This window comes from Acanthaster planci, linkage group LG18, assembly GCF_054643075.1.
Source record: "Acanthaster planci isolate LZ-2023a linkage group LG18, COTS_SCS, whole genome shotgun sequence".
In the NCBI taxonomy this organism is placed as follows: Eukaryota; Metazoa; Echinodermata; class Asteroidea; order Valvatida; family Acanthasteridae; genus Acanthaster; species Acanthaster planci.
Window position 1 is genome coordinate 3,434,678 of NC_141794.1, and position 15,624 is coordinate 3,450,301.

At 44.6% G+C, this 15,624-nt stretch overlaps 1 protein-coding gene across 2 annotated transcripts in view; it reads left to right on the forward strand.

Moving 5' to 3' along the window:
• The window catches only part of LOC110978598 (laminin subunit alpha-5-like), a 63,912-nt gene that overhangs the window by 33,006 nt on the left and 15,282 nt on the right, over nucleotides 1-15,624 (forward strand). For both annotated transcript variants that reach the window (XM_022233718.2, XM_022233727.2), the window contains 21 exons: nucleotides 174-281; nucleotides 808-891; nucleotides 1,208-1,329; nucleotides 1,841-1,949; nucleotides 2,542-2,652; nucleotides 2,815-2,942; nucleotides 3,785-3,865; nucleotides 4,332-4,546; nucleotides 5,230-5,330; nucleotides 6,363-6,543; nucleotides 6,977-7,105; nucleotides 7,571-7,722; nucleotides 8,465-8,575; nucleotides 9,923-10,034; nucleotides 10,521-10,688; nucleotides 11,470-11,657; nucleotides 12,942-13,058; nucleotides 13,450-13,607; nucleotides 14,051-14,189; nucleotides 14,490-14,580; nucleotides 15,043-15,243. In XM_022233718.2, coding sequence (XP_022089410.2) covers nucleotides 174-281; nucleotides 808-891; nucleotides 1,208-1,329; nucleotides 1,841-1,949; nucleotides 2,542-2,652; nucleotides 2,815-2,942; nucleotides 3,785-3,865; nucleotides 4,332-4,546; nucleotides 5,230-5,330; nucleotides 6,363-6,543; nucleotides 6,977-7,105; nucleotides 7,571-7,722; nucleotides 8,465-8,575; nucleotides 9,923-10,034; nucleotides 10,521-10,688; nucleotides 11,470-11,657; nucleotides 12,942-13,058; nucleotides 13,450-13,607; nucleotides 14,051-14,189; nucleotides 14,490-14,580; nucleotides 15,043-15,243 — 2,806 coding nt within the window. The remainder of the gene's footprint in view (nucleotides 1-173; nucleotides 282-807; nucleotides 892-1,207; nucleotides 1,330-1,840; nucleotides 1,950-2,541; nucleotides 2,653-2,814; nucleotides 2,943-3,784; nucleotides 3,866-4,331; nucleotides 4,547-5,229; nucleotides 5,331-6,362; nucleotides 6,544-6,976; nucleotides 7,106-7,570; nucleotides 7,723-8,464; nucleotides 8,576-9,922; nucleotides 10,035-10,520; nucleotides 10,689-11,469; nucleotides 11,658-12,941; nucleotides 13,059-13,449; nucleotides 13,608-14,050; nucleotides 14,190-14,489; nucleotides 14,581-15,042; nucleotides 15,244-15,624) is intronic.

A 15,624-nucleotide genomic window follows, 5' to 3' on the forward strand; every position in this document is an offset into this window, starting at 1 on the left:
CCATTAAGCACTTTAAAACTTTCACTGTATTGTCAAATTTTATACAAAGTAAACACCGAGTGTGATTTCCCTTCAGCGACACATTGCTTTCTTAGCTTGTCGTATGGACTGTACCTTCACGATTTGTTTTGTTTGCAACGTGACCATTTATTGCCTGGATTTTCCATCCACAGCTGACGTCCTACGGCGGTAAATTAGAGTTCACCGTCAGCAGTAATGGCATCCCTGAAAGAGGGGATTCAACCTCGTCCCCATTGCGTAGACCTGATGTCATAATCACTGTAAGATTTTCATTGTAGAAGTTTTTTTAGGATGGGAAATCATGGGTGAAAGTACACAAATTATAAATACGCATAATTTGTAGAAAATAATCTCAATTTGTGTATTTTTAGGCAGTGACAATAACCCTAACAGTCGTCAATCCTTCACCTACTGGAGGATTGAGGACTGTTAGGGTTAAGGATACTTGAAACCAGGGCATTGAAAGGTACCTTAAAATTAGAAAATGAGTTTGTCCAATGTCCTTAAAGGATTTAAGCTTTTAGATGCATTTGGTCAGCAAAAACAAATTAAACAAACCAGCCTCCAGGCTGTCTAGTAGCTGCCTGTACAATTGCTTAATTGCTACAGTGGTCTTTTGTTCAGTTTCACAATGGCGCTGATCCTGCAAATACACACATCTTGAAGAGTCTCATAACTTTCACACGATTGAAGACATTACAACCTGCATGACATGTAGTTCCTCACAGGTGTCTCATCCATTGTCCCCGGTAGCAACAGATGTTTATCTTTTGTCTGTGTTTCCAGGGCAACAACATCACCATCATGTACATCAACGTGGAGCAGCCGCAGAACGGCCGCTCCCTGGACATGTCCGTCACACTCCTGGAGGTAAGCCAATGCCATGTTGAGCTTGGAAAATATCACCGCTTAAATGTGATGCATTGCATATTGCTCGTGGCTGGTTCCCACTACAGTCTGTCTGGTTGCCATTTCCATCAAATTAAGATAGTGTTCACATCCATGCATTTAAAAAAAATTTTTTTTTTAGTTTTGATGATAATTATCTAGGTCACCTTTGACCTTTTTGACCTGTGTCTTGTCACCATCACTTTAGTATGAGAATTTTGGATATCACTGTTCGATGGATCATTGAGTGACTAGTATTGAGTGTTTTTAGTATGGAGTCCTTTTTCTCCTCTGACAGGATAACTTTCAGTACAGCTTCTCGGCGCGGACAGTGACTCGGGAAGACATGATGATGGTCCTTGCTGGCATCACGTCCATCCAGATCAGGGCACAGTATTACAACAAGATCCTAGACGCAAGGTACACAGGAGCCAGTCTTTTCATGCTGGTTGACATGGAAACGCGCAAGGATTCCAATATGTCGTAACACGGAGGACGCTTAAATACATTCTGGCAAATTATGCATTCAGCAGTGCTGAGCAACGTCAGTATTCATCCCCGTATTTGAGTTGTCCCCAACGAGTCCGTAGGCACACTGGTCCTTAGAGGTTTAGTGTGTGCGGAGCCTTCAAACGTCCATAGTCCCTGGCCCCTTGTTGTTGCAAGCATCGCATCATGACATTGTCTCAGCATTTAAAAAAAGGAACAATGTGGTTAGAAACATGGCACAGATCCTGAACAAATGACCACTTGGGTCAGCATTCTCAAGTCCAACTTGTGGTACCCTTATCATTTCACAGTGCTGCCCCTCGACATGTTCTTTGTGGAATAAGATTGTCGACGCCATGGCATTAACCTCATAGACAAACAAATAGAACACCTTCCCCAAAATATTTGCCAGTGACATACTGTCTGGGTTGTTTTGCTGCAGCCTGAGTGATGTTTCCCTGGACGTCACCAGGAAAGATGCAATCGGTTCCCCTGCCTACCAGGTTGAGAGGTGCAGCTGTCCCTCGGGCTATACAGGCTTGTCTTGCGAGGTAGGCCCCTCTTTGTGTCACCCTGTCATCTTTTTTCAGCTGTACTATTTCCGGGCTCAGTTTGTCGTCAAGAAGCATATTGTAGAGACGGTTTTGAACAAGACTGTCTGAGAACACAACGTTATGCTTGTATTGTCGCCTTGATCACCGTGAGACCAGACACAAGACCAGTCTTGAATTTTATTGGCTGAACGGTGACAAACGCATGCGTGTGTCGCAGTTGATTTCATTAGTTTGTGACTTGATTATTAGATTGGAGATCTTTTGATGATATCTAAAGGTCTTGTGATGGCTCAAGGTTTTTGAGATAATAAAGTGGCACCTGTTTCTACATCTTACTCGGACCGGCCAGCCACCACCGGCAAGTTCGGTGGTGGAGTGGTTAAGACATCTGCTCTAGTAAGCGGGAGGTCGTGGGTTCAAGTCCCACCCGAGTAAGCTTGTGAATTTGTTCCTAAGCTTTTGGACAGCACTGAGTATACAGTGTTTATGAATATACGTCGGGTAAGGGCAAAACCCCCAAAATAGAGCTATTCATTTTTATCAGTTGATGAATTTGAAGTTATTTCTTTGGTGGTTGTTCTGCCCTCAGGAGTGCGAACCTGGTTTCCGTCGTTCCGCTGGCCAGTACCTTGGTACGTGCGAACCCTGTGACTGCAACGGTCACTCCAACACCTGTGATCCTGAAAGTGGCAGATGTTACGTGAGTTTTGTCCCTGTCATACCTCGCCTAGCTTTGTTGCCTTAGGGCTCATGTGATCTCTAATTCAATCCCAACTTGCGTGAAAAAAGGTACAGCTATATACACTGACTCTTGACAGATTGATTGTTAGGGGAAACTAATGACACTTTCCTTGTTGCTCAGGATTGTCAAGACAACACGGAAGGGGACAACTGCGAACTCTGCAAAGTGGGCTATTTCGGCGACGCCACCACCGGTTCCCCCGACAGCTGTACCATCTGCTCCTGCCCTTATCCTGATGAGACCAGGAAGTAGGTTCTTTTCTTCCCCTGAAGATTGGCCAAAGAAAAAAAAAGTGATTGCACGGTCACCAGTTTCTTAAACATCACATGTCCACTGAGACTATTAAAAGTTGTGGCTTAATACGAGTTGGCAAGATTTTTTAAATTAACAAATTTTTAATGATTAGTTGCTGTTACTTTCCCACTGTGTCTGTCAGTCTTTTGGGGGAAAGCACTGTTAAGATTTTAAGAATAGCATTGTTGATGGCATTCAAGTCTTAAGCCACAGGTATTGACAGCCAAGGAGAAAAAAGAAATGAACTTAAGCCTACGAGTGTACAGTGTGAATGAATAGATCATAGATTGGGCAAGTTTTAGGTTTAACAAGTTCAGATTTTTTGTCCAAGATGGTTCGTTGTGAAATCTGTACTTTGGAACGTAGATTACAATCTACATGTGTTCATCTGAGCTACGGTGAACTTTAAGCCAGGACTTGATAGTTTCTCTGTTCCATCCTCCAAATCACTTGAGCATTCACTTTAGATGACTGCCCTATACTTTGCTGTAGAACCCAACTACAGTGGATGACAGCAATGCCTGCCAAGGACTGCCAAGCTATAATCATTGGAGATGCAGGTGGCCCACTCCATTAGGGTCTTTGCCGATGAGGCGCGTGGCCTTCTCTAATGCCCTATGCGTGAAAGGAACCAGTCTATCTGGCCTACTGGAGAGTCCCAATGGAGCAAGGGTGAAAGCCCTATTTCTCGAGTTTCATTCATGGGCTACAATCTGGACCTGGCTGAGCCGTAATTATTTCAAGATGGAGTATTAATAATGATGGCGCTTTTTTTAAAATCAATTTTCTTTCTCAGCTACGCGTACACCTGCTCCATCGTGCCCGAGGGTATGAAATGTGAGTGCTTGCTTGGTCACGTCGGGGAGCGCTGCGATGTGTAAGTAGCAGAGCCATGTGGCTAGCCCTCCCCTCCTTGGTCCTTGTATCAGTGCCATTGCAAGTCTGTTATGCCGTTTGTCAAATTTGTTCATTGCTAACACACAGTCTGGTTCCATAGTTACAAGCAAACCATAATAAAGTTGTGATGTAGATTGTCAAGTTGTCATGGTAATCGGACACTACAGCATTGTGCAGCATCAGCTGTGCTGTCTCATGACATTTTGACAACCTGTGGTGAAATGTAGGGCCAAGCATAGTGGTGTGTTTAGGCTTATGTGCTGTGCGTACATTCTCTATGTGATTCAGAAATATTAGAAACCTTGTGTGAGGTTATCAGTTAGGATTAGAATTTTTGAAACCATGTTAATGCTGCTGAAAATGAGATGTTGGAAAGTCTCAAATTCAAGGCTCTTGCCTAGAGCAGCAGCATGTCTCAGATTGTAGCTGTTCTCCCCGTGGAACAGGTGCGACGAGGGCTACTTCGGCGACCCCAGCCAGTCCTACGGCTTCTGCCGCAAGTGCAACTGCAGCGGCAACTCGGTGCCCAACGCCAACGGGCCGGAGTGCGACCCTCGCTTTGGCAACTGCCTGCAGTGCCGGCCGGGCACCACAGGAGTTAACTGTGACAAGTGTGACCGCTGGTATTACGGTGACGCCGTTATCTCCAGGAACTGTCAGGGTGAGTGGTGGCCTGGTTGGAGGCAGCAGCGGTCCTTCGGATTTGACCAATTTGCTTGGTTTTTGAAGGATTCAGGTCCCTAGGTCCCTGCCCCCACACCACTGTCTGTACCAACAACTTTAACAGCAGTGTAACGCAGGGTATTGGATTTTGTGAAGATCTGGCAAAACTTTCTTAGCTGCAGGTTTTGGAAGATTTGGAAGGATTGAGGAAAGTTGAACCTGTCCACCGTAACTTGGTACTCATTGAAAATAAAGGTGGAGAGAATATGGCTTTGTCTGAAACAGGCCTCCAGAGCTACGACTACATCTGTTGTCAGTGCACATCTGCGTATTTCCAATGGAGCAAAGCCCTAGCCCTAGCTCTAGTTCAACAGATTAAGATGCAGCCTATGCCACTGGTTTCCTGCAAAGTTTATAACTTTTGAGAAGCTAATTACAAATTTGTCAAAGGTTTCATATATTTTATGAGGAACCTCACTTCTCCCCAAAAAGAGACAAAATAGCGTGGACCTCCAGCGTAGGGCTGGAAATCTTAACTTTTTGTAGAGACGAGCTGGCGATTCAGGTCTCTTCTGTTCTTTTGTCTGTTTCTTTTTAACGTGGTAAGATGCAAATAATTTTCAAATAACGTAACATGAATTGCTTCATGTGTGTTTTTTTTTTCACATTCTGTTGTCTCAGAATGTTTGTGTGATCGTTGCGGCAGCAGTGAGTGTGACGTCAACACGGGGCGCTGCGAATGCAAGGATAACGTCGTCGGTACCCTCTGCGACCGCTGCTCTGTGAGTTCATTCATCTGTTGCCATTCTTTAATGTCTGTTTTCGTTTATAGTAATGTCAACACTCGGAGTCAAATCTGTCACCAAAATTACGAAGAAAACCCAGCATCGGATGGAAACTTTAAGAACTTTGTCTGAGGAATCCCCAGGATTGGTTTTGTGTTTCAGAATTGTTGACTCTCAAAGTGTGGAGTTTTGTGGAATGTACAGAGCGAGGTTTGTGAATTCTCAGGACTGGCTTCACATTTTAGGATTTGTACCCCAGAATGGATTCTTAGGGGTTCAACGATTCGGGTTTTGCTATTTTGGGGACGAAATGAAAATGCAGGATTTCCATAATCACAGTCATTTGTGAGAGAACTCAAGCCTCTAAATACCTAACGGCGACCCTTCTAAGCCACAGTATTTTATCATCACTATTGCCACCACCTCTACTGAATGATCTGTGGATTTCTCCCTCCGCCATCTCACCCCGAAATTAAGGGTGAGAGTCTAAGTTTAATTCGATAAACGTTTAGGACAACTTCCCGTATACTTTTTACACATTTAAACGTTTAAACCAACGCTTCACAAAGGCTGGTTTGATTCACACGTATGCATACATAGTTCACCAACAATGCACATGACTGGCTCATTGCCTAAATGTAGTTGGATGTTAGGAAGCATCCAAACCGAGCAATTTTTCTTGTGTTGAATCTAATTTTCTCTAAACAAGGAGATGGATGCAGAAAGGAAAACTCGCTGTGTAGACAGTAAGAGTGCATTTATTTGGACTGTTTAAAAAATGAACTCCACATGACGTAAGTCAAGGTAATGTGGAAGCCTGGAAAGAAATGGGGTTCTGTTTAAGCCTTTGGGAAAACGTGGTAATCGTTTACTGAACTCTTTTCGTTTAAATGTTCAAACTTGTAAATGTCACACCATTACCCGAAATAACGAGGGTAAGAAAGTACCACTGTGCCGTTTTGGCCCCCATACATTGCTTACATTTTTTTGGATTTTTCCTCTCTCTCTTTCTGTTTTTCTGACGGTCAGCCTGGCTTCTGGAATTTTAGCAGCTGTGCGGGCTGCGACCCCTGCCAGTGTGCCCTGGCATCGGAGAGCGGCCAGTGCGACTTTGAGACGGGCCAGTGTCAGTGCAAGCCGGGGGTGGGCGGAGCCAAGTGCGATCAGTGCCTGCACGGTCACTGGAACTACGGCTTCGACGGATGCCAACGTAAGCTCTTGACCGTAGAGGCGGTTTGTACTCTGTATGAAAGCGAACAAGAAGTTGGGACATTGGACCAAATCTTTGCAAGCGAATTTTGCTGCGGATGTTTTGTAACGTCAAATGTACATGTACTTCGCCGCAAAACGTGCGAAACCAGTTGGATTTTTAAGTGACATTCCTGCCAAAAGTTCATTCTCCGAAGATGCTTGACAAGGGAGGATTAACTCTCTGGTATTGTCTTGATTGGAGACTGTATCAGCCCATTTTATCAACTGAGTGTGGTGGAAAAGCTCAGTTAACTTTCTCCCCCCCCCCGAAAAAAGGGTTGGATATACTTGGACCAGTTGAAAATATTGATGGGCCTATTATGATTGTTTGACTCATGGCACTCAAGCCAAATGTACTCTAAAAGTTTGAGGGTTAATTTCGTTGACTCCAGCTTGTGCCTGCGAGCCCCACCTTCGCTGCGACGCGGCTACTGGTGAATGCCTCTGTCCCCCAGGTGCCACGGGAGATAATTGCGAATTCTGTGAGGACCGTTACATCATGACGGACGAGGGCTGCCAACGTAAGTTCCTTTATGGACCATGTGCTCCCTATGCAAGCCATGCATGGTTTCATAATGAGAATACAATTACAAGTGCTTTCCCATTTGTGACTTGGTGTGAAGTCCCTGTGAGATGGTCGTGGCCCCACTTGATGGGCTTAGTCATTGTTTTAATGGTGGCTGGTGGCCCACGCCAGTGGGCATGGTCAGTAGTATGGTCAGTGCTAATTGGTGTAGTCGATAGCAAAGGATGTGGCCACTGTGGTAATGGTTGTGGCTACTGGCAAATGGGTGTGGCCACTGTATTTGGAATGTTGTCACCTAATGGGCACTGTGATTGAGCGTGCATGAGGTTGTCACACCTGTCATTCTTGACTAAGGTCTAGGCCATTTTACTTGATTCTCCAAGATATATGACTGACTTTCTTAAAATTTTGAATGAGGCTTTTGGTGTTTGATGTTTGTTATGGTGCTACCCCCGCACAGCATGCGATGAGTGCGTTTCCCTCCTGCTGGACATGATGAACGCGCTGGACTTCGACATCAACGGCGCCGTGGCCAATCTGTCCGGACTATCGGTGGGCTTTGAGACCTACCAGAGACTGAGCAACCTCAACAAGTCGGTGATCGCTGCAGTGGTAAGCTAGCGATTGGTGCTGGTGTTGGATCCAACGATCGTAAGGCGCTTTGAAATTATCATACATTGATCAGGCCAAATACCAGTTGGTAGCCAGCATCATATCATGTGGTCCCAACCCTCGCAGGTTCCCATGTGCAATGTTGTATTCAAGTCTCTTCTCAAGTCCCTTCACAGTAGCAGGGTGAGCATTGACAAGAGAATGGTTTTGTCACGGTTTATTTGAGTAGTTTGTGAATTGGCTGAAGACTGAATGACTTGTGATGGATTTGCAGGGACTTGTGATAGCCTGGAATACAACTCTGCCCCTGTGTGCCCCTGGGTGGTAGGGAGAGGCAAATGGGGAGGAATTGACTTGACCAAGGTCACAACATGTAGCTGGCTGCTGGATTCGAACCCCCAACATTCTGATTTGGAGTCACAAACCCTAGCCCTAAGCCACACATTGCCAAACTGCCTGTCTGCTTATCGTGGTCCTCAAAAGAACCCCCCCCCAAAAAAAAAACACTTAAAGTTTCTGAAAGTTACTCAGTGATTTTTAAAGCCGGAGGTCTGGCTGCTTAAGAAATGTTGGTTCTAGTTTATACCCCGTGCTGCAGTCCATATTTGGCCCATTTTAGGGTTCCCTTTTTGGAAATTAATTTTAAATTCTGGCAAGCTGTTATCAACAGGAATGCCTTCGCATTATTTGGGCCCATGTTTTGTTGAGTGATCTCTCTGTGTTTCCCTGTTGCCCGTCTCAGAATCGCACCAAGAATCTTGCTGAGAACAACTTGGTGGTGTCTGACGGCATCTTGATTGTGGAGACTAACTACAGCGGCCTGCTGGACCAAGCGATCCAACTCAGGATCCGGGTGAGTACTTCACCAGGTTGTCAGTCCTGGCCTCAAACCTGAGCCTGTCCCACAAATCAAGCCAGGCTATTTGTTCCCGCGGCCTGGAACAGTCATGAAAAAGTCATGGAAAGTTGTTTTCGTTTTCAAGGGCTGGAATTCTAAGTCATGGAATTTTTGAAAAATTACTAGAGTCATGGAAAAGTTTCTGAATTTTCAAACACTGTGTGTGATTTCTGGTCTTAGAAATAAGTGCATAAAATGTGTGATTGTATTCACAACTTAAAAGGCTGAATAGTCCAAGAAATTGCGTTATTGGGTCATGGATTTTCATAATTCCGTCATGGAAAAGTCATGGAATTTCATTGTCTTTTAGGTGTAGGAACCCTGCCGTACATGTAGGCATGCAGAGCCTCGAACTGGCAGCTTGTACAATCGTAACAGAATTGCTTCTTCCAATCGCATGGCATAAGAACTAAGGCAGCACGCTCAAAATTACCCGTTAAGCAACATGCACTGGAATCACTGAACCGGCTATGTTTATTGTGTAAAGCTGCCAGACAGAGGCTGTGCATGCCTATGGCAGCAGCGTGTAAAGAGCGAATGCCTAGGCCTTCCAGGCCTGTGATCTTTAATTCTGTTAGCCCTGGTCTATCTCACAACAGAGCCCCCAGACCTCGAGATGGGCTGACAGTACTTAAATCCCGCCCACCACGAATGAGTCTGTGGCTGTTGTCCTGTTCAATTCCGGCGTGCAGGCAACCTGCACAAAGGACCATTGGCCGAGGCAGTCACTGCCACACTCCTTTGTACACGTTCTAGCTGGGAATTTAAGAGCCATTGGCATGATCAAAGCTGGCTATAGCTATCAATCAAATCGGTAGGAACAATGGCTCAGGACAAGTTAGTGGCTGGAGAGCCTGCTGTTTAGAGCAAGAGTTCAAACACACCCAAAGGCCCCTGCTTTGCCCGAGAGTAGCCTGTCTTTTTGATGGCAAAACCAGGCTGCTGGTTCCGCTTTAGCTCCCTGAATTTGTTGCCTACCCCGCCAGTTGTCAAAACGGGAAGGTCCTAGAGAAAAGATTGCATTTTATAATGTTGAATTTTTATGCGTTACTCAACAGCACAGAACCAGTCAGAAGTCACTAGAGATATTGATTTACAGGCTCTTTCTTAGGACGGAATTTTCTGGCAGTTGATTACCCTTAATTGCATCAAAACCCATTGGTTGGACGTATTTTATTGGAAATACATGTGTGCATTACCGAACCTTTTGTGGGGAAAAGTAAACACAGCAGGAGCATTTTATCACTCTGTTGAGCTTCTGTAACAGACACAAACAGCACTGTCTCCGTTTGTCATTTCCAGTCGGACAACATCAAGCAGATGGCCAATGAGACCAAGATGGAAGCATTGGACACCGGCTACAGGGCGGTCAACGTGGAGCGCCAAATCAATGAGACCATCCAAGCAGTCTTAGGTCCGTTGGAACGGCCCCGATGCACCTTGCCCACCACGGTCTTTTTGGCCGCTAACCTTCATCTTTCCCAGAGCCCAACACTCTCCCACATTAGGCAATTACAGTCTTTGAGCTCTTCCAGGAAAGTTTGGAAAGAGTGAAATATACAACACTAACTGCTGGATTTTGGTAGATTAAAGAGCTGAAAAAAAAACTATTAACAATAGTTTTATGTACTTTTTCACTAGATCTCTGATTTGTGGATGGGAGGCTTAGGGGAAAGATAGCAGATGGGGTTCTATGAAGTTTTATTGAAATATTTTTTTCATCTTTGTATAATCCTGTGCGTAAGTGACATCTAGATCTCAGATTTTTACGACGTGCATCTGGGTTCTCAACAAAGACGTTGACAAATTGAAGAACGTGTGTTGCACACTGGTGCAGTAATCCTGAAGTTCCAGGTTCACCCCCGGTCATGCCCAGTTTTTTTTTTTGCTGTACTTCCAGACGCTGTCAAGGCCCTGTACAACAACTCCAACATTCCTGAGAACGCCAACATATCCGACATATCTGGCATTCTGGCTGAAGCGCGAATGATCGTGGCCGAAATCGCTGCCCGGAATTTCTCAGCGGGTCGGAAATCCTCGGACCAGGAGCTTGCGGCCGCAAGGGATGGTGAGAATTCTTGGCAATTAGAAATCTCTCTTTGAACAATCGGACACAAATCACACTCTTTCTGTTAGCAACAAAGCAAAATGTGTACATAGTGCACGGAACGCAGACAACTTTAATTGATACCTCAAAAGGTACCGAGACACTGTAGCTTAGAAGCTTGAAAAAAATCGTAAAGAGAGGACAATGAAGAAAAGAAATCACTTTCAGAGAATGTTTTTCACAGAAAACGATCATGCCGAGCACTGTTGTGAAGGCATTGATGTTGGAAAACTACCAACATAAACAGATAGCAGTGCGTTATTGTTACAATATTTTTTACGTACGCTTACATTTTATTTGCCAAACTCAGTGATTTTTTTATTCCACATTATATCCAAAACGGGAAATTGCAGAGGTGCCAGTCTGTTACCATGGTAACACATACGCGTAGTCTAAATACCTGATCCTTTCGAAATGCAAATTTAAAAGAGATTCCTGAAAGAGAGACACTTTAGATTAGGTCCGAACTGACTACCACCAGGACAAAACAGGATATGTTGGGCAAGAGCATTCAGATATGTCTGTCCATTACCCACGAAATTACCCGGAAGTGATGAAAACTAGAATAGGTTTCAGGAAAATCCACAAAGATCAGGTGAGAGCATTGATAACCTAAGTCATGAAGACCTGGAGGGGATTCGAATCTTGGCCAGAGTGGTGAAAGGAGCAGAAAAGTGCTGTTGTGCCAACCTGATTCTACTTCATTTTACTTTGCCACCCCCTTTCCTTGGCCGTGTCCCAGTGCTTGAGAGGGTGAAGCAGCTTCGCAACGTCTCTCTGGAGCTGATGGGCCATGTCCGGAACGTCTCGGATCACATGCAGGGCTTTCTGGACCAGTTGCAGAAGCTGATCGACACCAGCAGAATGGCCAATAACCACTCCACTGCGGCCGAGAATCTCAATGCCGGGAACCAGGAGCCGGCCTTTGAGGTACGTGAAGAGTGGCGTATGGGGAATACAGTGGATGCTGGGAACCGGCTTGGACTTCAGACAGGGCTCCTCATGAAAGGGCGGGGTTTTCTTTTATTTGATACTCGCGTCACTCGATAGCTCTGACAAAACCGTGTCATTGATGCCAAGTCTTGTTCACTTACCAGATATGTGGAAATTATGGCCAAATTGGGTATGGAGTGGAATACACTATTGACAAAAGTCGATTATTGCAATATATTGTGTTTTCTTAGAAAGGACAGTTACTGTCAGCTGAAAGCTTAGGAGATTGGTTTTTGACGTTCACCTTCCGGGAGGGATGTGATTTCCCAAATTAAAACAGTTACTGATGATTTTGTTGGACCATACAATCCTTGTGGCTTGACTGCATCGCCCCATCATTCACCTCAGTGAAAGACCTCGTGTTAATACTGCATGAGCATTCCCACAGTGGTGGGTGCTTACACACCTCATTGAAGGCTAAGCTGAGCTTTTGATGAGCGAAGGAGAATCCTGCAAATCCACCATTTTGGAGATTTATCTGATTTTGTCAATGAATCTTGCAGTGTCATTGGTCTTGAGGATATTCAGTGGTACATCCTGCTGAGTGGTAAAAACAGGTGACAACCAAAGGGTTCAAGGGATTTATAGGAACCAGGAAATAAAAATATTTTTATAACGTTTACTAAAAACCCTTGAAATTGCACCTTTGGGTTTCAATTTTTTTGTTTTATGCTAATACTATTTGCATATTCATGAGCAGAACTATAATGTCATCCAAGGCACTGAATCTCAATGTTGCACTGATTTGTGCACAGAAAATTTCTAGATTTTTTTTAACCACTGCCATGGCAGATTTCATTTTCTTTGGCAATTTATTGCTGTGTAAGTATATGGCAATAATCCAGCATAAATCCTTTTCACGGAAATGTTAATATCAAAGTTGGGATTCACAATTTGAACATGAAAACATGCAACCTGAACCATGTCTTCCTGGATTTACATCAAAGCAAAAGCGCCCTCACTTGTCCAGAAATGTTTGGTCAATTTTTAATGTTTGAAAAAGTGCACCGTGCAGTTCCCGTAACTCAAGAAAGATGTCCAACAGTCTTCATACATGGAAGAAGAGTACAGAGATACACAAAAGGTGATTCTAAGAGAAATTCATTTCCTGGATCCTTTAACATTGTCAAGACCTTGAATTCTGCCCGAGCATCCTTGATATTTGGAGGGATGGTCAGGTGCTTTGATTCATGTCTCTTTTTCCCCATTCTTTCTCGTAAGGCCGTCATCCTGGAGGTCGATGCTAAATTCAAGGGAGCCACCGAGGACGTTGACAACGCCACTGCGCTGATCATGGCAGCCATGCAGCTCCTGGAGGAAGCCCAGAACGCCTTGGATGTGAGTCCCAAGAAGAGCTAAACTTGAAACATTGGAGGGCTTGACATTTGGATCCTAGTCAGAAGTTAGAGGGGCATGATGTTGTGATCATGTTGTGTGCAGTTGAGGGAAAATTTCACGCACTTTTTGTGTACCTCCTTGTTCAAATCGGACATTTTATGCTTGTATGATCGATATTCCTAAAAAGAAATCTGCGTATCTTGGGTCGTTCGAAGAGTCTGTCTGAAATTTTAACTTCCCCAGGTTCATGTTAGAGGCACTAATTCAAGAGAATTTATCACACGCAACTTGCGTGTGATAAATTGCTGACTTCACCATGCATACCGTCGAACTTCATCAGAAGGGTTCGAATATTTTTTTTTTTTTCCCCGCCCTCCTCTTGTCCCTCCAGGCCACTCAGGCCAACGCTACGGCCCTGGAAGAGGCCATCCGCAGACTGGAGCCCCGGGTAAACTTTGTGGTCAACAAGTCGGACTCAGTGGACGGCATCGTGGAGGAGGCCATGCAGCACGCGGCTGACCTGAAGAACCAGTCCGACTACCTCAGCGGGTACATAACTCAAATTAGGAAATTTTACAATGCTGGCATTGGGACTGGCTGGGGATGGACATTACCCAGTGGCTGCCATAGACGCCTGTGTTTTTCTTAGCCCTAGCCAGTTTGACTTCAGACACCTTGACAGTCATTATTACCCCTTTCACCTCACTGTGAGACCAAGTCTGGTACCCGACGTCAGCACAGTTATCTTTGTATACTCCTGAGGGGGAAGAGAGGCAAATGCGGGGTAAGGTAACTTACCCAACATCCCAACGTGCAACTAGCTGTTGTCGATTTTGTACCCAGGCCTTGTGATTATGGTCACAAGGCCTAACCATTAGTCCCAGAAGGCAAAAAAAAAAAAAAAGGTAGTCTTGATTTGACAAGGAAAGCATTTTTTGTACCATTTGTGTTATGTTTTTCCTGATCGCTTTTTTGCTCTGTTTGGTCATTAGCCTGTTGGTCGGCACTTTGGAACTGTCGGAGAATGCTATCAGAGCAGTCAATGCGTATGGAGAGATCGTCGACGCCATCGACGCAGCCGAAAAAGCCGCCATGGATGCCCTGAACGCTAGCAGCAAGGCAGAGGAGCAGGTAAATGGGTGGAGCTTGGTGCCTTTCCTACCCCCATATTACGCCATCCACACTGGGGATTGGTTTTGCTGTCTATTAGCACTCACTTATATTTCCAAGATTCCATATCTTTCATTTTGCTCCACTCTTGATTCCACCATGCATCTTTCCTTGCCAAGCGTTACAGTTCATTCTTATTAAAAACCTGAAGGAAAATATATCGGATCAAAAAAAAGGCTGTTGGAGTTCTGAAATATTTATCCTTCAAGTTTTGTTCATTTTTAATACTTTTCCTTTTCTCTCGATTCCCATCCCATCCAGGCGAACAGCTTTGGCAACAGCCCAGCTGAAGAACTGAAGCAGAGCAGGCGTCTCAACAGAAAGGCAGCCACTGCCAATGAGGCGCTGGCAGGTAAAACAAACAAACAAGAGGACTGTCTCTCCACTCGATGTATTAATTGTCGACCACAAGATGGCGCTATTACATCCTCTTGGGCAAAGTGTGAGCTAAGCAGTGGCTATGTTGGGACGCCACAGGGTTGTAGCTGGTGACAGTTTTGCCAAGAGACGTGCACAAGTTTCACAGGAGCAAAATCAAACTTCCAAAATGGCTTTTTGCAGTGTGATGTATTTCATAGTAGAATGTGTGTCTTTTAGTATTCAAATTTCTCAGAATATCTTCATTGAAACTAAAGTTTAAAACAGATTTGGAATGCTCAAATATGGAGTATTTGAAAATTACTTAACATATTCTGATGTTATCTTTTGCAAAAGTTGTGGTACAAGGCCATTGGAGTTTCCAGCATACACTTCCCTATTCAGGATTAGTACTGATTTTAATTATTTTTTCTCTCATTTGTTGAAACTGTTGCAGATCTGGATGAAAAACTGGGCGAGGTAGGCCAGAGTGTGGATCAGGTCCGAGACCGTCTGGACAACGCGGACGGTCGCCTGGCCGCCATCCGCCGCGGCATGGCCAACATTCCTGACGACGGCAGCATGTGCACCATCACGGTGTGCCAGGAAGGAGAGGCTGACTGTAAGCCTGGCTTTGCCGGCGAGAACTGCGACACCAGTAAGTCGCTACGAGTTGTTGGGCCCCCTCATAGGACTGTAGTGGTCAGATGATCTACACCCAGTTCTTAAGGCGCTAGGTTTCTTTACACAACACCTGAATCAACACTCGTTATCTAATTGGTGGGTCGTCGATCATATGTCACAAATGATTCAATCTGACTGACTGGTGATTGGACTGGTGACTGGACCTACATGTATTGCATATACTCTTATGCATGCACACACAAAAGTATTTTTGGAAAAGGTGAAAATGGAAGTGTTGAAAAAAGGGGTCGTTTGAAATTGTAATAGAGAGATGCAGAGAAGTTCAATATACTTATTTATGCATGCAACAATTTATGCGCGCAACGAGTACCATTTTATTCAATTTATTTAAAAC